At 32.7% G+C, this 22,558-nt stretch overlaps 1 protein-coding gene and 1 long non-coding RNA gene across 2 annotated transcripts; one reads left to right on the forward strand and one right to left on the reverse strand.

The window, feature by feature from the left end:
- Positions 1-9,781: 9,781 nt before the first annotated feature.
- On the forward strand, positions 9,782-12,386 carry LOC112689596. Its single transcript, XR_003149134.1, has 5 exons — positions 9,782-10,054; positions 10,585-11,609; positions 11,731-11,845; positions 11,926-12,138; positions 12,206-12,386. It is a non-coding gene; the product is annotated as an uncharacterized LOC112689596 (long non-coding RNA).
- A 7,290-nt stretch (positions 12,387-19,676) lies between these two features.
- On the reverse strand, positions 19,677-21,696 carry LOC112689597 (lipoamide acyltransferase component of branched-chain alpha-keto acid dehydrogenase complex, mitochondrial). The gene has a single exon (XM_025563377.1). It carries the CDS (start codon positions 21,279-21,281, stop codon positions 19,794-19,796), a length of 1,488 nt encoding a protein of 495 aa, XP_025419162.1. The 5' UTR covers positions 21,282-21,696; the 3' UTR covers positions 19,677-19,793.
- Positions 21,697-22,558: the final 862 nt, after the last annotated feature.

A 22,558-nucleotide genomic window follows, 5' to 3' on the forward strand; every position in this document is an offset into this window, starting at 1 on the left:
AAATATTAGTCCGTTATTTTTGATAGATTTCCTATACAATTAAGTAAAAATAACTACCAATTTAATTTGATACATAATAATTAAAATCTATGTGGTTATGTAAACATTAAGTATAACTTTATCTATATTTTTTAACCGATCGTATTCATTGAAGATTTTGAGATATTAACTCATTCCCATCCAAAAAATATGAACTAAATAACAGCTGAATTGAAACTAAAAAACCAAAATAAAAATAATCTAATGTTTACTGGTGAAAACTATAAACATATGAAATATCAGAAACCAATAACTATGGTTGGGTCAAAACATTGATAAAATATTAATTTTCTTTTTTTTAACGCATGAAAAATACAGAAAATATATACTTCCACTCTTAAAAGTTACGTATACTTTCGTTTTGAAAGACTTTTTTTTAATTTAAATGTAATTTCCAGTAGGTATGTTTTCATTTCGAAAATAGATAAAAATAACAGTAGGTATTTATACATTGTAATAAATATTAACGAAATCACACGGGAAATTACGACTCAAGATAACTTAACTTACTAAGTCATCATAATCTAGTAATGCCAAACTTTTTTTATTCTATTCTTATTTATTAATTTACATCTATAATTTACTGTTTATAGAATATAAATATAGTTTAAAGTAAGAATCATTATTCAACGCTACAATAATAAATTGCAAAGTGACGATCATTTTTAAATTTTTAAGATGATGTTTAATGCGATTGTTTAATATTTGAATGTCTAGAGTTTTATCCATAAACTAAATCATGTAAGTTTTCACGCCATCTTTGATAATATGATAATATTAAGTAACAATAAATATATAACACACAAAACACAAAACTATTACGAAAACATATTTAAAAAAATAACTACTAAAACTAAAGCTAAAATTGATTGCATAAAATTAAACTATCGCTTCTACAATCGCAGTTTATAACCAGTGAGCAATCTTCTATTTTCCTTTCTAGTTTTATTCGATTCGGAAGTCCCTTGGTATACAATTGTATAGGTACTTCGCAGCAGTGGTGCGACGAAATTAGGTCCAAAGCGGACAATTTCCAGTGTCAGATATTGAAATGGTGGTGGGTACCCCTTACAACATTAAATGCATCTGCATGTATTTTCATTTTTTTTACCGATCAGCAACAAATTTAAGATGTATTAGTAAACAATATCCATTATGAATGTATGTAGTGGCGTATGGAAGTAGTTGTTTTAAGGATAGTCGCCCCTAGTAAAATATTTTTGTGATAAATTGAAAATTGATACCGGCCTATTAATAACTTTTTTTTATACTATAAATTATTATTAGATATAGTAAAATGTATCAGGTACCAGATATCTAGTTATTACCTACTTCAAATATAGATGTTTTCTTTAATAAATAGTCATTATAAATTTTTTAAGGGTGGGTGGATACCAAAAAATTTTTGTTTTCCTCTTGCAAATAATTCTATCGCTACACTACTGCTAGTAAGTTTGATTTGGAGCTAATATAAAATAGTTTTTAAGTTGACTTATTTGAAAATATGCACGTTCTTTTGAGTTAGCGGTACAATATTCCCAAGGTTAGTCAATTAGTAATACGACTTCAAAGTCAAAAACGCCGGATTAATGGAGTTACTACTTCATTTGGTATTTTTAATACAAAAGTATCATTACAGTGGACATCTTTTGTTTCAAGATTAAAATTAGTTTGTTCAATACCTTCCACACTTAATCCTACATCTGTTACCTATATTATAAACAATAATTGTAAATAAAATAAAAGAAAAAACTTAAAAAAATATTACCTTTATACATCGTTCAGTAGAAGAATCAATAGATTGGTTGCACTGAACTACTGGCACCAGAACTTCTTGATACAATGTCTTAGCCTGAAATATGTTATATTATTATTTAACTACAAAATATGTGGTTGTGTTTACGTACACTTTTAACTCTTTGTATAAATATTGTTGGAATGGATTTTTTTTTAACTGTACACTACGACAAAAATGATCAAAACAGTCCTTTGTGAAATGAGCAGAACACACTACACTTCTTGGCTTTACTTCTGATGAACATTGTTTAGCAAATTCCATCCAAGCTACTAATGTTTGATTATCTTTTGGGAATCTAATTATTGTATGAAAAAATTCAAGTTTTTAATTGTATAAAGTATGGTTTTAAATTAAATATTTGTGTATAATATATAATTACATAACATTTTAGTTTAATATCATTTAAATTATTTTATTATTATTACTCTGAGGAAAAATCGCTAATATTACCGAAAGTCTAATATATTATGTTTGTTCCAGTACATAGAATTAACGACTTTAGTTAGCATAGTTAGACATATTCTATGTGTAAAGTTGATAAACGTGAATTTTTATATATTTTTGTATGTATGAAAAATCGCTAATATAATAGATTTGTACGCAAATAATCGGAGTATAAAACCATCCCAGGAAAGTATTTTGACAAACAAATATTTGAGTAGGGATCACTTGTGCTTGCTACTGTTAAGTATACAGCCAAAATAATCAGTAGCTATTCGAAACTTAAACTTTTATACGTGTTGCCTCGGGTACATGGCACGATATGTGTTTTGTGAGTAACGAATAAAAATTGTACATGTTTTTCAATAACTTTTGTCGAAAATCGTGATGATACCTGACATTGATTTAATTGATATGAGTACGATAAAGAATTGTATTAGTATTTTTTTCCCACACTATACCGTAGGCACGTGTACAATTTAAGAGCGTTTCTTGTTGATGTTAAATTTAATTGTTTTTAACAACTTATACAAGATACCACGAATTTGAATCTGATTTAGCCAAAGAAAGCTTTAATTCGATTATTTAATTCAAATGAAATACACTTTTCTACAATTTGAAAGTACGATAACGAGTAGGCGTAATTTATATTTTGTGATAATGAGCATTTCGCATCATTCGTCGTGGTAACTCGACATAGATATTATAATATTTTATTATAACGTGTTATAACATCTATGTGTCTCGATCGCGTGGCTAACCGATGCCGTTCATTTGTCATTTGGCTATTGCTTGAACCCGAGCGTTACGGGGAGTTCGGTGGAATTTTTTTTACCATTTTTACGATTTGTGTTTAAACTTTTCCTTTTTAAACAAAAATGCTTCGACTTGGATCAAGTAAGAAATTTTTGTCGTCTCTTTTACGTTTTGATCACCCGACGGGTTCAGTCCGTTCCGATTCCAGACCCCACTGCGTGGTGTTTCTCGAGTCATTCGATAATTTGCTTCGTGGTCGGACAGAAAATTAATATAAATAAATCCTAAAATCTTGCTAATGCTCCAAAGTTCTGTCGATGTGAAGATTTTAATTTCTAGTCGTACTGTAACCAAAAATAATTAAAATTTAGATTGTTAGTGCCGTTGCGACAAATAGGCGATTGATACAGCGTTATGATGTTATATTTCTTATTCCACTATCATGTTTTAAAGGTTAACCGAATTATCCAATATATACTTAAACTTTTATTCAAAATTAGTATATATTGGAAATTAAAATCAAACCAAAATTATAAATTGGCGTTTGGTATTTAAAAAAAAAAAATTAAAAAGAAAAATACTACTAATAAAATAAATGATTATATATTAATCAGTTTTTAACATCTTACATCGCATTTTGCTTGATTTTGACGAGCCTCTTGATTTATCATGGACAATTTTCGTATTTGCTTGCGGTTCATTTATTTTTTGATGATAGGGTCTATCAATGAGACGCATTTGACCATTCTTTTTTTCGTCTTATAATTCGCTATTTTACTTATTGTTTTTGTATTAAAAAAAAAATAATGTCTACAGTGTCCATAACCTCATTACGGGTTTGTTGAGCCATACACGTTGCGTACGTGTATATAGTTAATAGTACGCGCATTGGTCTACCCCTGGAATCGGATGGTTTATTTCCATTACATAAATATTTACATATATTTTAGTTATTTTATACAAATTCATTAAAATGCGAAATGCAAAAATACATAATTCGCATGTCAATGAAAAACAAAAATAGTGGAGATAAGTAAATTATATCTACACATTTTTAGAAGGTAAATTTTTAAAACGCACCGTAAATTTACAGCTCGGTAAAAATGTCAAGCGGCAAAATAACGCCTGTGTCGTGCTACTTTTCATAAATTACTAAGGGAGATATAACCTACCCCACACCAAAAAAAAAAAAATATTTAGCCATAGTTGCGCCTCAAGTTGTAACCAGGAGTTATTGGATCTGGTTGATCTAAGAATCCAAATTATCTTATAATACAAAAAATTAACCATTTTAAATAGTAATTATGAACTAAATTTGCAATATTTTAATTAAAAAATACATTTATTTAACAATTATTTACTTTTATTAAATAAATATTTACATATATATTAGTTATTATATACAAATGCATTATAATGCGAAATACAAAAATACATAATTGGCATATCAATTTAATACAAAAATAGTAAAGATAAGAAAATTATTTCTATACATTTTTAGTTTTTATATCTTTTTTTCTTTTTTTTTAGAAGTAGATTTTTAAATTTTCTAGATTTTAGTTCCTAAAAACCTTTTTTCTTTATTTTGAATCATAATTTGGATTGATCCATTTAAAATCACCATGGCCGTCACTAAATTTTTCAAACTGTGTTTGTGGTCCATTGTAAATTATTTGTTCCTGATCCTGTTGATGCTTTTCAATTTTCCTTTTGTTAGAACAATCGGGATTTACCCATTTCAAGTGACCTCGATTACCATCACATCTTTTAAAATTCTGCACCAAATATTGATGGTTGTGCTTCGAAGGCCCTAATAAATTTTATAAATATATAATATATATTCTTATACATATAAATTAAATGATTGCATTTTATGATTATATTATTCATATATAAAAAATTAACATTTAAAATCGTAAAAATAAATTGTTTGTTTTCTTGCAGAAACCCTTTTTTATATAATATTTACATAAACTATTAAACTACCTGATCTACTATTGCTTGGACCATAATATTTTTTATCGTATGGCCCTTTTCTACAGAGTTTCTGATGATTCATTTTTTGACTGTTCAAAACTAACTCAGGATTGACCCATTTGTATATGTGGTTATTTTGACTTCTTTCAATATTTCGCTGAGACTGACCATGCTTTATTTCCAAAGGATAATCTTTAATTGGATTAATTTTCTGCTCCATTTTGTTATTAGTATCTAAATACATTTGTAAATAAATAAATCATATTTTATTTATTTTGGAAGTCTAATTTATTATATAAGAACTTACTCATTTGTCGAGTGGCAATAATGTTTTGACTTCTCACATAACACTTATACATTTTTTTCATCGATCTAAATATCAATGTATGACAAGGCTATTGAAAGCAAACTGTTTTATAAAGTTAATATTCTATATCAAATTTTCATAAATTTAACTAAACAATATAGAACGGTCAACTGATTGTTAAACAAGTAATTATCTAAACATTAGTTAGTAGTTTATTTGATTCGTAGTCATGGTAAATTATAAATTATAATATTAATATAAGCCATATGCGTATGTTGAATAATAATAAATAATCATATGAATAAGTAATAAAAGAAGTTTTAGTCAACAATATAAATAAAAAAAACGTCCATTAGGAAGACCAAGGACTCGATCGGTGGACGTTATAGCTCGAGATATCAAAAACATAGAAGACGAGTAATCTTTTGACGACTCATATGATAGAGAGAAATTGAGAGGTTTTGGGATACAGCGATGGCACATAATAGACCAATATGCTGAGGAAGAAGAAGAAGAATATTTTATTATAACGTCCAATACGTACCTAAACTTTTATTCAAAATTATTATGTATTGAAAATTGAAATCAAACCAAAATCATAAATTGCCGTTTGGGATTTAAAAAAATTAAAAATAAAAATATTACTATTAAAATAAATTATTATATATTAATTGGTTTTTACCATCTTATCAATTTTAATGCATTATAACGTTACAGTTTCTTTACCCGAAGTGAATTAAATTAATAAACTATTGAGCAACCATTGGGTGTAAAACGTATCGTTTGGTCGCAAAAAGTTTGCTTGATAAATAAATATACATCGACACTAGATTAAGATCCGACTTTTGACTTTATTCATTGTAATAATGATATTTGCAATATATATAAATACTTGCTAATATTATTTAATTAGATTAATAATTATATGTATTTCATATCAATTTTATACAATTTTATTTTCAATTTAAATCTTAAAATCTTAAAATGAAATTTTTAAAATTAAAATCTTAGATTGATATACTGAACTTGATTATTCTGTACCTCTACACAAAGGAATTATTATGCAAAACTCTCAAACTTTAGTGGTTTCATCAATGGACATCCTTTTTCATTGTTTCTTTTATATAAAATGAAAAATAAAAATTTAAATTAACAAATTTAACATAAACTGAAAGTAACAATTTAAACGTTATGATTAATGACCAGATTTATATTCTCTTAAAATACCTTAAATATGATGCTAATTTTCTCTAAAAAATCTTCAAATATTCTCATTATATTCTCTTAAAAATTTTAAAAATATGCAAAGATATTCGAAATTATGCAAAAATAAACAACAAACATCAATATATAGTTTAATATGCATTTTTAATTTTTTTTTTTTTTTTTTTTTTTATAACACTCTTTTAATCGTGTGGTATACATAAACAAGTACATCAAGTACAGTCTTGACCACGGTGGAGTCAACACGTTCGTTTACTCTCTCCGTTATCTTTGTTCACGCGTACGCGCGTGTGTTATCTACGTTTAATTGTGCTCCGTGTCTCTTTAAGTATGAGTGTACAATTATTAGACATCAGCTGTTATTTGATTTTCCGACTATTCCTGGTTTTAAATTTTTAACGATTTATATTTGTATTCTATAATAGGTATAATATTATTTTAATAATTTTTCAATATGGTTTACAAATGCCTCATTCCATTTTGTAATGGAGGATATAATGACAAATATTCTCCAATAACATTGCACAAATAAATAATAAAACATTAGTAGATATTGTAGTAATATAATTAAAAAAAAAATAATAGTAAAATAGTTTTCCAACAGATGAAGAGGTCAGAAATTTGTGGGATGGACAAGTGTTCCATTTCAAATGTATTGATGCCTTATAAAAATTTTTAGCAATCACTTTAATGAATATTTTATTGTGATTGATAAGATTATAGTGATTAATGATTATCACAAGCTGCAATCAGTGTTTATTTCAGATCTTCTATCCCGGGGGGTATCGTAAATTTTTAAGGGGGTATGCCTTAGAAAGAAATAATTAAGGAAAGTAAAAATATCGTTTTAAGCTCAACTTATTGGTATCAGATTAATACCTAAGAATACATAAGTAATTAATAATCTAATTTTGATTAATTATATGAAAAAAAAAATATAACACACATTTACTAGCAATACATTACTTATACAGTTTTACGTAGTCGTAAATGCGTAATCCACTACACTGACAGTCAACAGACAACAGCATGTTTTGAAAATTACCCACAAGTGAAAGGTACTCATCTACAATCGATTATATTGACGAACAATATTTAACAATATATAGATTACGATTATTATCGGTATACATTAATTGACAATATTGATGTACGAAAAAGTAATACCCAAGATATTATTATATTAAATATATATTTATTATATCATCTACGCACAAAATAATTGAAAATCCATCGATAACTCATTTCACACATAATTGCATCACAATAAACAGTTTACGTAATAATGTCGTACCTTTTTTCGAAGGGGTATACATTTTTCTCCAGGGGGGTATTAACCCCCCCCCCCCCAAGGTCACCCCTGAAATAAACACTGGCTGCAATGAACACAATTGTGTTACAATACTTATTAATATTGTAACAGGCGTGAGTTGTCACGTGTGCACAAAAATTGCGTGCGTGCATCAGTCACTCAGTCACTTATTCGCGCCCTCTATCACGGCTCACGACGCGTAATGTTAGTAATATAGGCAAGGCCGGTCTATGAAAATAACAAATAATCATATATACTCGTATTAAAATATAATTAAAAAAAATAGTTAACAAAAGGCACCTAATATTTTAATCTTTAAATAATTATTATTTAATACAAGATATAAAGTAAAAATATAGGTATATATATATATGTATAAAAAAAAAACATTATTCCTTTGATGCATACAATAGTAAATATTTATGGAGAATAAAAAAGAAACTTGAAATACTATTTCAATTATATTATATAAATTAACAATAATATATTTTTCTATATTATCTGTTCTCATGTTAGTTCTTCTATTGCTTGAAATTTGTTTACAGAGATTAAATGAACGTTCAACATCACAAATGTTAGAGGTGCAAACTTCATGTCAGCAACTACACTGGGTGTAAAATATTTTGGACATCTTCATTGTTTCTACATAAAATGTTCCCAACTTTTACTAACATTTGGTAACCTTAATATTGTTGACATAATTGAGACACTAAAGTTTTTATTGTGTTACCCTTTTCATCAGGTATATGGTTAGTTTGCAGATAATAGTTTGTACAATCTGCCACGAAGACACCAAAGTCAAATATTCTAAAATATGCTAAATGAGCTAAATATTCTCTACTTTATGAAATATTCTCAAATATGCAAAAAAAACTTTTTTTCTACGAATTCAGAATTAAACGAATCGTTCACATTTTTTACTCTCATAATACTGCATAGACCCAATAACGATATGTAAAATCATATAAATCCGATCTTTAGTTATGATAGATGTACGACACTTTGCATCCCCATTAATTTTCAGTTATTCTTCTTTTTCTATGAGTTCCTACCTATTCTAGATGTTGGGTTTCATATTGGCTATGTTGTTCTTGACAAGTAATGCCCAAAATAAGTCAATTGATGTTTTATTATACCACTTTTTGGAAATTCTTCAGCCAAGATATTGGTTACTTCCTTGAATATGTATACAGTCCAAATAGGTGTCTAATGCATTGTTCATATCCATAATAAAGAAACTGTCAGTTATATATTGAATGTAGAAATGATGATCCGTTATGAATGATTCTTCTATTGCTATGGCTGAAGTTTGTGCACGACCATTAACGTGTCGCGTATTGCGTAGTCACATAATATAAAAACACACATTATAAGAGGTTCTCATGAACATCGAAACTGGGCATGTGAATAAGTTAAATCGTTCACATGGTTATCTGTTTAAATAAGAATATGAATATTGGAGTCACAGATACGTGGGTGGTTGACCACATCCTGTATCCCTGCATCAGTAATTATGTAATACACACACATGCAAAATCAATAAGAAATTATCATATTTTATTATCATTAACGCACACACACACTCACAATTTATAGGAATTATCTTATTTTATTATCTTATTCATTTACACACACACACACTTGGGATTTTACACACACACATACAATATCACATATAAAAGGGACCCGAAAACAAGGGCAAATCAGACGAGTCTTGTCTATGCTGCACTGAGCACCTTCACGTCAGTGTATGTTATGGTCTGGACTTAGAAATATTTCCAATTATTTTATAAGTACAATTGTTAGGACTTAAATAATTTCTATCACTAGAATATTTACAAAATTTGTAGTTAGAATAATTTTTATAAGTTAAATAAATTTAATTATTTTAAAAAGAAGTCTTAATTATTCCTGACTACACTTCCACACAAGCGTTGACTGAGACGTTGTAACTGAATTAACGGATCAAACGGTTGGCACGTAACAAACGAAATGTTTGTCATCCGCAATCCAAAACACATCGCCAGTCAAATCATCATCACATTTATCAAAGAGCCCTTGGTTGACGAAGGCTCGTTGTACGATCTTTTGGCGCTCATCGCGTAATTTTGGTTATTCAAATACAGAAACAGACAAATTCGTATAATAATACAAAGTGCGCAGAAAACTGTATGTAGACGCAAAATATAAACTATATATGGTAAGTGCTGTTTTACTGATTTGTAATGGCTCATTATTATTTCTATTGTTGCTATTGCATCTACGTCAAATGAATGATTTTATTTTAATGACAAACATAATAATTAATTTAATTCAATATATAAATCGATTTATAAATTACTGTTGAAATATTATGTTTGATAAGTTTGAATATGAATATTTCTGTTTAAGTATTTACTTTTGAAATGTTCTACAAACTTTCTAGTTCCAATTTCACGTATCCTTAATCTTAATATCATTATAGTTTTGTTTAGATGACTCCAGTAACTTTAGTAATTATGGATAACTTAAATTTAGTAAGATTATTATAATTTATTTTACATGTACCCATTTACTAAATAAATTAATTACATTTAACTACCAATGCCTACGTCTATTACGGTCTCCAACAATGATATATATAAACTGTCTCATTGCAAAAGAAATAAACGATTAAAAAAATATGTGTATAATATACTTATAAATATACAATATTATATTTATTGTATTAATATTAATTTTTTTTCTTAGATTGAGAATATATAACGATAATTCTTAACATTTTAATTAAGAATATCTTTAATACATTAAATGATTAAACCTGACTGCTACAAAGAGCACATATATGGATCGTCTGCGTATCGTCTAAAAGCATCCGGGGATGACAAGTCGAACAAAAAAGATTGGAATTACGGCTAGTCATCAGGACGGAATTTAAGACATCATAACAAACATCCACCTATTAATCAGCAAATCGTCTAAAATACGTTTTCCAGTTACGGAATCATGTTTTTGAATCTGGTACTGGAACCGTACCGATAAAAGCCGGTCTCTGGCACTACCAATATATAGAACCATAACATACTCGTATTCTCATAATCGTAAAAAAAAAAATGGCAGTTTTAATATTTATAAATAATTTGTGTCTTGAAGTAGTCTCTGTAGAGTAACCATCATTTTGCGTATTCAGTGCCATAACTTTTTCTTGACCGTTTTCGACGTTCTCGTCACTGATGCACATTATGCCGATTGACGTTTACGGGTGGGCGTTCAAAAATATTTAAAAATGTTCACGAAATTAACCACGGTCGCGCTGACCAGACCGAATATTACGTCGAATAAGTACTTTATTCAAAATGCCATCAACGCTAACAGCAAAACCGTCTGCAGTACGAAAATTATCAGTTTCGTAAACGTAATACAGTAGTCTTTGCAATACATCGACAATACTGTTTACCAGGAAACACAAGAACATGGTCACTAATTGGCATAACGGTACGAAAGTGCAAATCAAACCGACCAAATAGTCGAACGACCTGAAAATAGAACAATTACAACTACGACGCGATGACTGATATCACGTTGATGTTTTCTGCCTCGAACTGTTCGTCACGACAGAACTTCAACAGTTAGCTAAACGTCGAGTGAACGAAATGCTGAAGTCATTTTTATCTGTTGGTTTATCAACCGGACGTGATTGAAAACAACGTGATTATACTATGAGACGTTGAATGGCAAACTTTAATTTAAAAATGTTCCACCATCAAATTCTATTGGTAAATATATACGATGAATAATAATGCTGATTGCAGCGATTTAAGAATAAAATTTCTAAGTAATTTGATATATATTTATTTTATTTATAATAGTGTATTTTACATATTTATATATTTTTAGTCCTTTTAATAAAGATGTTAAAATCCTTGTTATATCAAACCAAACACTTCCCTCCAAGCTTTTCGTTTTTCATTGCGGTCTGAAAAATTATCAAACATCTTGTCCAATAAAATAGGTATATTTTCAATAAGCGAAATTAAAATCTGTATATCAAGTTCTGTGTCTACTAACTATTCTGTACTTCATATATTTCAGATTACGATTCAATTTGAGATGCCGATTTCAGAATCTTTCTCTGACAACAAGTTGATTGTTAATACTTAATAATGAAGAATGAACAAATATTAAAATAAAATACTTATCGGTCGCACGTTTTATTACTGCGTGTGTGTTCTCCACCTATCATTATAATGCATTTCGACTGAGATTTCTCGTCGCGCAGTATTTATACCGCGTAGTAAAGTTAAGGTGCACGCGACATTTCTAAAATGCCACGCGTTATTTTTTAATGTTTTTTTAACAAAACGATTTACAGCTCGGTAAAAATGTCGCGCGGCAAAATAACAATAGTATGTTGCCACTTTTCATTAATTACTAAAGGAGACTTAGCCCACCCAGACATTTTGCCCTAGTTGCGCCACAAGTTGTAACCAGGAGTTATTGGATCTGGTTGATCTAGATGTAAGATCTAAGAATCCAAATTATCTTATAATACAAAAAATTAACCATTTCTAAAAGTAATTATGAACTAAATTTACAATATTTTAATTAAAAAATACAATTATTTAACAATTATTTACTTTTATTAAATAAATATTTACGTATATTTTAGTTATTATATATAAATGCATTTAAATGCGAAATACAAAAATACATAATTGGCATATCAATGAAATACAAAAATAGTAGAGGTAAGAAAATTATTTCTATAAATTTTTAGTTTTTATATCATTTTTTCTTTTTTTTTTAGAAGTAGATTTCTACATTTTCTAGATTTTAGTTCCTAGAAACCTTTTACTTTGTTTAGAATCATAATTTGGGTTGATCCATTTCAAATCACCATGGCTGTCACTACATTTTTCAAGTGTTTGTGGTCCATTGATGTAAAGTATTTGTGCCTGATCCTGTTGATGCTTTTCAATTTTCCTTTTGTTAGAACAACAATCGGGATTTACCCATTTCAAGTGACCTCGATTACCATAACATCTTTCAATATTCTGAACCAAATATTTATGGTTGTGCATCGGAGGCCCTAAAAAATTTTATAAATATATAATATATAATCTTATACATTTAAATTAGATGATTGTATTTTGTGATTATATTATTCATACTCGTAAGAGAACAACATCAAATAAATTTTTAGACATTTAAATTGGTATGTACATAATATGTATAAGCATATTATGCTTCTCTTGCATTTAACACATTTTAAATGCCAATGAAAATCAATATATGTTAGAGATAAAAGATTAACATTAAATGGGTAAAAATTAAATTGTTTGTTTTCTTGCAGAAACCCTGTTTTATATAATATTTATATAAACTATTAAACTACCTGATTTACTATTGCCTGGGCCATAATAGTTTCTATTGAATGGCCCTTTTCTACATATTTTTGGGTGATTTATTTTTTGATTGTTCAAAACTAAGTCAGGATTAACCCATTTGTATATATGACTGTTTTGACTTCTTTCAATAATTCGTTGAGACTGATCATATTTTATTCCAAATGTATAATCTTTAATTGAATTAATTTTCTGTTCCATTTTGTTATTAGCATCTAAATACATTTTTAAATAAATAAATCATATTTTATTTATTTTGGAAGTCTAATTTATTGTATAAAAACTTACTCATTTGTCGAGTGGCAATAATGTTTTGACTTCTCATATAACACTTATACATTTTTTTCATCGATCTAAATATCAATGTATGACAAGGCTATTGAGAGCAAACTGTTTTATAAAGTTAATATTCTATATCAAATTTTCATAAATTTAACTTAACAATATAGAACGGTCAACTGATTGATAAACAAGCAACTATCTAAACATTTGTTAGTGGTCTGTTTGATTCGTAGTCATGGTAAATTATAAATTATAATATATGCCTTATTTTTATGTTGGATAATAATATATAATGATATTTATTTATTTGCTTCTGAAGTTTTGTAATACATTTTTTACAGTTTCTTTACAGTTGTTCTTAAAAAAACTAATAAAACTCTTAGGACCGTTTTTTGCTTTCGGTTTATAAATTATAAAACGCCGTAGAAAACCTTCTACACTTTAATGTAAATTGTATTGCATTAAATGAGCCTGACAATACTTATGAACAGCGTGCATCCATTCATTAACATTTTTATTTAATATTCTTTATTTATAATAATATTTATTGGACAGAACTTTCACATGTGGTATTTTTACCAAGATAAGAAAAGGTAAACAAACACTTTTTAAAATAAGCCTATCGACGTACCATCGTAAAAATTTCACTACCATTCTCTCTAGGTGAATATGTGTAAGCTCTTATTAACAAAAATTCGGCTGTATTTTTTTCATGTGTTTGTTTTGTAAGAATTTTCTGTATTGAATTGTACGTATAATTGTTTGGCTCAATACAAAACGCTAATTGAATATCGAACATTTTTATAAACCATGTCATGACAACAGAATAAAATTATGAAACTAAATCTCCTTGAATTAATACCATAACTTTAAATGATGTTCAGTTAATCAGGCACGTAATTTCGTGAGGGGGGAGTAATAAGTACAATCGTCCTCCCCACCAAAGGCCATACTGAATTAACCACGAATTAAGATATATGGTACATACTATATTGCACATTATTCAAGCCATTTTATTTCATTATTTATATTATTTAATTTTGAAGAAGGTTAATACCCCTCTCCTCCACCTATAAATAAGCACCTATTTACGTGTCTGCATTTAATGTAATGCTTATTTTGTTGAAATCTTTCAAATTTCAATGAGTTTAATAATATTTGGAAACTATTTCGAATATTTTAGACCCAAACAAAAATCGAACAAAAGACTATATTATAAGAATAATTTCGAAATCTGTCCACACATATTTTTTAAAGTAGTAAATATTCAATGATTTTAAATGTCTACATAACCCATATTATATATTGTAACCCAAGTAGTTTAATAATTTCAAAGGTAAGTTATAAAAAAAACCACTTGATTGTTTCAAGGAAATTTTCAACTACATTTTGTCAAACACTTAAATCGACTTTATTTCATTTATTGGGTACTATTTAATGATTATTGTTGTTTATTGTTCCACTTGAATATTAATGAATTTTCAAACCTATTATTTGTAATGACTTATAACGCCTTATTTGTAAGTTTTGAAAAATATAAATATAAAAATAAATTTTAAATTTCAAAATATAAATAAAATAATATAAATCGTAATAATATTTCCAAAAAATGAATTTCATTTAAAAAACATTCAATTATTGTAGTTTTTCTTCTGCTTAAAAAAAATGTAACAATATTAATATCAAAACAATGTCCTTTTTATTTTCAAATTAAATCCACGTTTTGTAGTAATATTTCTCACTGAATAAAATAATATTCCTAGAGAAGAAAAATATCAAGTTTAAATCAACATTTTAGTAGAATTATTATTCTGAACAATAAGATGTTACTATACAAAAATTACAATTAATACAATGTATAAAAGAAACTGTTTAATTATTGCTGATTAATATCAATGAGAAAATTTTATGTAAATCATTGTAAGATTTCATTTTTAAAAACAATTGTGTACAAATGCATGTTAAGAATGAATTTTTTCTCATGAAAAATTTGATTACTTCTTTTCTAATCTTAAACAATTTAAATTTGTGAGACTACACATTTATCTATATTATAAGCCAACGAACGATGATTTTTTTATCATGACCTTTTAAACTTTGCTTCTCAAACTTACTATATTTTACAGAAACAGTTTTCTGGTCTTACGATACAAATATCTAACATACCGATCAATGTTCAACACCATTAATTGAACGACACGAATAACAATTCAATTATATTTCATAAAAGAACCATAATTTGTTCGACTGATTTTGAGAATACATTTATACCTACTCATGGCTTTATGTATACATTTAATTAAATATATATATTATACACTTATTCGTTAACATAATGGTAAACATAATCGAATAGATTTTTAATTGTTAATATTTTTTATAGCAATCATATGTTATTTATTCATTAAAACCTAATACAATTGCAATTTGAACAGTAGACATATTAGCTGATTGTCTGCCATATGAATTAAAAAAAAAAAAGCTGATTGTTGAAAGATTCAAATAGTTCGAATAATTCTGAATTTATAAGCTGACAATCCCTGCTCAACTTAATATATACATAGATAACGTACGCATAGATCAAGTACAACACTTTAATTACTTAGGAAGTAAAATAACGGAAGATGGCCGTTGTAAAGATGAAATTCTAAGTAGAATAGCGCAAGCGAAGAGGGCTTTCCAGAATAAAAAACACCTACTAACCACCAATAGTATGGACTTAGAGGTAAGGAAAAGGTTCTTAAAAATATATAAATGGAGTATTGCCTTATATGGCTGTGAAACCTGGACAATCAGTGCAATAGAGAAAAGAAAACTAGAGGCCTTCGAAATGTGGTGTTATCGTAAAATGTTAAGAATTAAATGGATTGATAGAATAACGAATGAAGCAGTACTAAATAGAATAAAAGAAAAGAAAATACTATGGCATACCGTAAAAGTTAGAAGAACTAAAATGATAGGACATCTACTACGCCATGAGAGTCTAACAAAAACCGTCATAGAGAGCGATGTGGAAGGCCATATAGGAAGAGGAAGACCAAGGATGGAGTATATGAAGCAAATAATAAGTGACATGGGGAAGAATAGTTATAAAAAACTAAAGGAATTGAGTAATGATAGGGAAGCATGGAGAACTGCAGCAAACCAATCTAAGGATTGAAGACTGGAGAGAGAGAGAGAGAAGCTGATATATTAATGTACCAAAAAAGTGGTCGATCGGTCGCCGACACTAATGTTTTCAACTTATTCCTCTGCAGGTCACCGAAAACCGAAAAAGTCAAAAATAACATTCCTAAAGTACACAAGCAATATACACAATCAGTTAAATAACTGAAATCAACAGCAAGTACCCTTTGCCCATCATCAAGTCACCTCTGTGTACGTCTCAAATCGGCTGAAAAACCCACACGGATACGATTTCCGTTGTAGGAATTCGCCGAATCAGCTACTCGGTGGAAAACGGTGTTCTTTTATCGAACACAAATACGAACTCAACAACTGTTGAAATTAAACAATACACCCAGTATATTTGGTATGTATTAGTTTATATTCATACTGTAGTTTTAAGTATGTACATACATTAGTATGGTCAGTAATTAATGTTGAGATGACACATTCTCTACGTCGAGTGTGGCATGTATACGGATATTATAACACAACTATACGGAGGCAGTCTGTCGAGATAACAATGAAATATTGTTTCAATATTATCATTAAAACGACGAAGCCCCGGGGCAACCACGGCCATAGGGCTTACGGTGGTAACCTAATGATGGACAGGTTGCGGTACACGTGATTTGAAAACGACTGCGTCGCTCTATATAAACTGGAACGGTCTTAACCGTCCGGAAACTGACGACGCGTTGAACCGCACTTATCGTCGGTGGCCGCGGTTAACAATACGAAATATTTTTACGGTCGGACCGAAACGGATTGACTAACGTGTCGTTAAACGGACCGGTAGCCGCGACGTCGCGTCGATTCCGCAACACCGCGGTGCCTCGACAAACGACACGATCGCAACGGCTTTGCGGACGTTGTAGAGATACGGGTCCCCGAGTAGCCCAGCGACACCACGTCTAGACGCATTGTCCGGTGCGCGTTCGGAACGCCCGCGGACGAGCATTAACGTCCCGATCGCGGCTGCGTAACGCAATCGTATCGCGACGAGAAGTCGCACGGGATGATTGATTACGCGCGCGGCAATCCCCGACGGCGATGACGATCGTCAACGGGAGTATGATTGTATACTTACGACGGCGAAAAAAAAATAAATAACCGCAGCAAGACGATCGAACGCCTTCAGCACAACGCGCGACGTGTGCGCGTACGCATAGGAGAAGCGAGCAGTGGAAAACTTCGAAGGTCATTGATCTTGTGCGCGATAATTGTACGTACGTACACATCGCGCATCAGCGAAACGCCTGCCGACGAGACGGGAATAACGAACAAAAGAACATTATAACACGTTCGGCGACGAGCATTGTGCGTTCCGAGTAAGCGCATGAGAACCGCTACACGTTACACCTGCGCGTGTACATAATCCGCGCGGATAACACTTCACGCGTACGGCACACGTTCGACAATAATGGTTTTGTGTTGTGTTCGATATTCTCCTGTGCCGGGGTTGACGAACATTTTCGCGCCCCGATTCGGTTGTTGGACGTCGTGGACAACATCACGCGCACCGTACCACACTTGTACGTGCGCTCGAACTCGTTCAGATCATCAAACTTGGCACCGCGTACGGGTTCTGTCAAGGCATTGGTAGTTCGATGTTTGATCTAATTTTTTTTTTTTTTTCACTTTTTTTGCGTCCAGCACATTTTTTTTTTTTTTTTACATATTAAACACAATACTAGAATGTTAGACATAATTGTTACAAATTGCTTTATTCATTTCGTTTGAATCCATATCACGTTTTTTTTGTATTTAAAAATAATATCCAATTCAATCCGCTTTAATTATTTATTGTTTTTGCGTGTGCCGTTCGAATTCGTTCAGCACCGTGAAACATCCATGCTATAGGTTCGTCAGCTCAGTTCAATGACGTCTTTGGAAAGTTTAATCTGATGCAATATATTGTCACTTCTCACATAACATCCACTATAAACGTCCAATGCTCAAATAGACTGGACCCGAGGGGTTCAGTATAACTACCTTAATGATTTTTTTTTTTTTTTTAGAATAATTCAGTGCTCCTTCACATATTTTGTGTAATAAACGAAAAATTATGAGTATATAATTTCTAAAACATCTTAATTCAAAATGTATAGTTGATAAAGAAATTGCTAGAAAAAACTAGACCTACACAAACTTACTGCCAGACATAAATTGAATGATGTGTCTTTTATTTTTAAATTTAAATAATCACATGACCACGTCTATCTACTTTTATTTTACCAATTTGAATGCTAGCTATAATAATATAATGTATACGTATCCTCTTTAATTGTCAGATAGTAATTTTAAAATAATACGCATATTAATGCACACCGCGTGTTAGCGGACTGACAAAAGGTGATGATATTAGTACCTATAAATATATAACCTTGATGAGAACCCAAAAAAACAAATTAGTCCAGTGCAAGTGTATTGTTCGAATACCTCGTGATTTGTCATTATTAATGATATATTTTTTTTTTCTTTGGACCGATCATCCGGGCGGTCGCTGTTTAATTCGAAAACAAAATCTAGATGCTATCATCATGATAATATCATCGGTATTGAAAACGCACGGTACACCGGATAAAAAACCCATTTGGCCGAATCGTAATATGTCTCCGACATGAAATCATGTAAAAATGCATCGTCTCGGCTTGTCCGCGGTGAATCGTATTGTCTTCGGTGTACGAGCGTGGGCGAATCGGATTACTAAACTCGTATTGTAATATGCGCTTTCGTACCGCATAACAATACGCACACACGCCATGCGTGGGACTTTAGAAATTACATTCAACAAAAGTTTTACACTGTCGTACAGTACGCTTACGCGGCCAGTTTTTAAGACAATATTATTCACGTAGACCGTACAACGGTGCGTTTAAAAAGGTCAGAGGGCACGAACACCTCGGGCGTCAACTGTGTTACAGTTAATTTATGTTGTAAAAGCGAAAAATAAATATGGTCGTATTACAATTATTAAGATTAACTAAAATTGTCGCATAAAAATGTATATTAAAAAAAACAATAACAAACAATATGTATACGAATTCGTTTACGGGCATTTATAGTCTCCGACGTCGATCACAGTGTTCCCGTTCATTTCTCGGGTTAGAGTTCTACGTTGGCCAATATCAACGACGGGTTTTCCACGTACGTCTTCCAGTCTTTGAAGAACCTGGCCACCGTGGCGCCATCCAGGATCCTGTGGTCGGCCGCCCAGGACACGTTCATGACGGGTGTTCGTACCAGCCGCTCCTGCGAGTCGTACCGCGGACGGTACTTCATCTGACCCAGCGCGCCGATGGCCAACTCGGGCGGCAGGATCTTTGGCGTCAGCGTTGAACCCATGATCGTGCCCATGTTGGACAACGTGAACGTACCACCGGTAACATCGGCCGGCGTGAGTTTTCCGTTTTCCGCTTTGGTCCGGAGTTGGGCCATTGAGCGGACCAGATCCACCAACGAGAGCGTTTGCACGTTCTTAATGTTGGGCACGACCAGACCCAGTGGCGTGTCGATGGCCACTCCAATGTTGTGCGACCTGTTCGGCCGGTACGACGAAAAGTCTGGGCTGGGAGTGCTGTTGAGCAAAGGATGTCGGGTCAACGCGAGCGAGGTAGCCTTCACCAAGAACGGCAGTATCGTCACCTTCAACCACGGAGACATCTGCGTTTTGAGCTCTACCAACCGAGTCAGGTTCACCTCGTCCGTGATGACCATCGTCGGTATTTTATTCGATGCTTCCATCGTATTCCGCATAATTTTGGAATATCCGGTCAACGGTATGAAGTCCTGGTCTCCTGCTTCAGTAGTTTGCGGGCTACCGACTGCAGCCGCAACCACCGGAGCCGGAGTAGACAACTCGGGTCCGAGCAAGTCTTCTTTGAGCACTCGACCCTGTTTCCCGGTACCTCGAACAGCGGTCAAATCGATACCCTTTTCCGCAGCGATCCTGCGCACTGCCGGCGTGGTCAGCACTTTTCCCTCGTTGTCACGTGCCTGGTAATTTGCAGTCGTCGCTTCCGGTGCCACCAACTCGTCGGCCGCAGCTCGTTGTTCGGCGTCTTCCGCCGCAGCCACGACCACCGTCTCGCCGTCCTCTTCCACTTCGATGTCCACCAAAACACTGCCCACCCGGGCCATACAACCCGTCTCGCAGTACACCTTGGTCACGACACCCGCGTACCGACTCGTTATGGTCACGGTAGCCTTGTCGCTTTCCACCTCGCAGATGTCGTCGAACTCCGACACCCGGTCGCCCACTTTCACGTACCACTCCTTGACGGTCACCTCTTTGATGCCCTCGCCGATGTCGGCCAACAAGAACGGCTGAATTTTGCTCCGGCCGCCGCCGCCGCTGCTGCTGCTGCAGTAGCCCTTGACCGCGGGGGAGGCGATGCCGTTACGGGCGCACAGTCGCAGCTCACAAGACGATGATGTGACGTGGTAGCGGCGACGATCGTTGCCGTCCGGTGCCGGTGGACGGGCGAACGCGCCGGCGCATTTCCGGCCACGGAACCACCAGCGGGCCGCGCCGATCACGTCCCGACGTTGCGATCTCGCGGCGCGCCCGGCCAACACGCCGGCCGGTAACATGGCCGCAAAGCGAACGCGAATGCACGTTCTTTTTTTTTTTGTTCGCCGTACGATTGTGGTGCACCGACGTTACGGGCGCATCACCGGACGACGGGGGACTGACAAATCGCCCGCGGGTCCGCCGGGAACGCGTGCACGCGCATGTTAATCAGCTGAACTCAAGGTCAAATGCGATAACTCGTACAGGTGCAACGGTGAAAACGCCGTTCGTCGGCGGATGTGGATCGAAACGCAACGAGCACGGCCAGAACTTGCGTAACACTCCGCGTTATTTTTATTTATTTTTTTTTTTTCTCGTTCTCCTGTTCCTCTTCGTTTCACGTACACCGCGGCGGGCCCCGAGCACGCCGATCGCATGTCGCCACGTTATCGCCGTCGGGACGCGCGGCCGCACGCCCCGTGCACGCTCGACCGCGAATGCCGCCGCACACCGTTCCCGAATCGAGTACTCCAGTTTGCGCACGCGGCGCAACAACGTAACGCGCGGGCCAATCGGCCGATAACGTTTTATCTTACCGCGAACGCGGTCGACGCGTACCAGACGTGTTTGTTGCCCGCGTTTTCCGTCGTGCTCGACGGCGGACGCGGACCAAATTTCATTCGGGTTCCGACGGGAAACGGAAACACCCGAACATGTCTTACGATATTACATTCGTACGTCATACCCAATGCGTAGTGTAACATTGTAACGGACACGCCGAAAATTATTATTATTATTATTATTATTATTATTATTATGATTATAGCACTGCTTTTGCGCCGAAAATGCATCGATTCGACTGAAACCTTCGAACGATCATGGGTTGGTAAGACGAAAAAAAAAAAAATAAAACGATTACCAAGTGAACGATTACCGAGCAGCGATTCACTGAATTCTTTTAGGCGGCTTCTACCCATCTCGTGCACCAACAATAACACCCGCTGGGTATTCACTACTCACACTACTACTGGTACCTAATAGTTATATATTATAATGTAAAATTGTATATTATTATTATTATTATTATTATTATTATTATTATTATTATTACATGAACGTCGAAACGTACAAAAATATTTCTCGTTAACTCGTCGTGACGCAACACAGAAATTAACGATTTATAATACATGCGCACGGTATGATATAATATATCTATATTCCTTAAAATGTGTTTCTTTCACTGCGAAGGCGAATCTAAATTATTTTCTCGGTTGTACGTTGTACTATACAGCAATTAATCAAATGTATCATAAAAAACGAATCTATTGAATTCTCCACTTGTGGAACACAATAATCC

This window comes from Sipha flava, unplaced genomic scaffold, assembly GCF_003268045.1.
Source record: "Sipha flava isolate LNK unplaced genomic scaffold, YSA_version1 45_pilon_pilon, whole genome shotgun sequence".
NCBI lineage: Eukaryota > Metazoa > Arthropoda > Insecta > Hemiptera > Aphididae > Sipha > Sipha flava.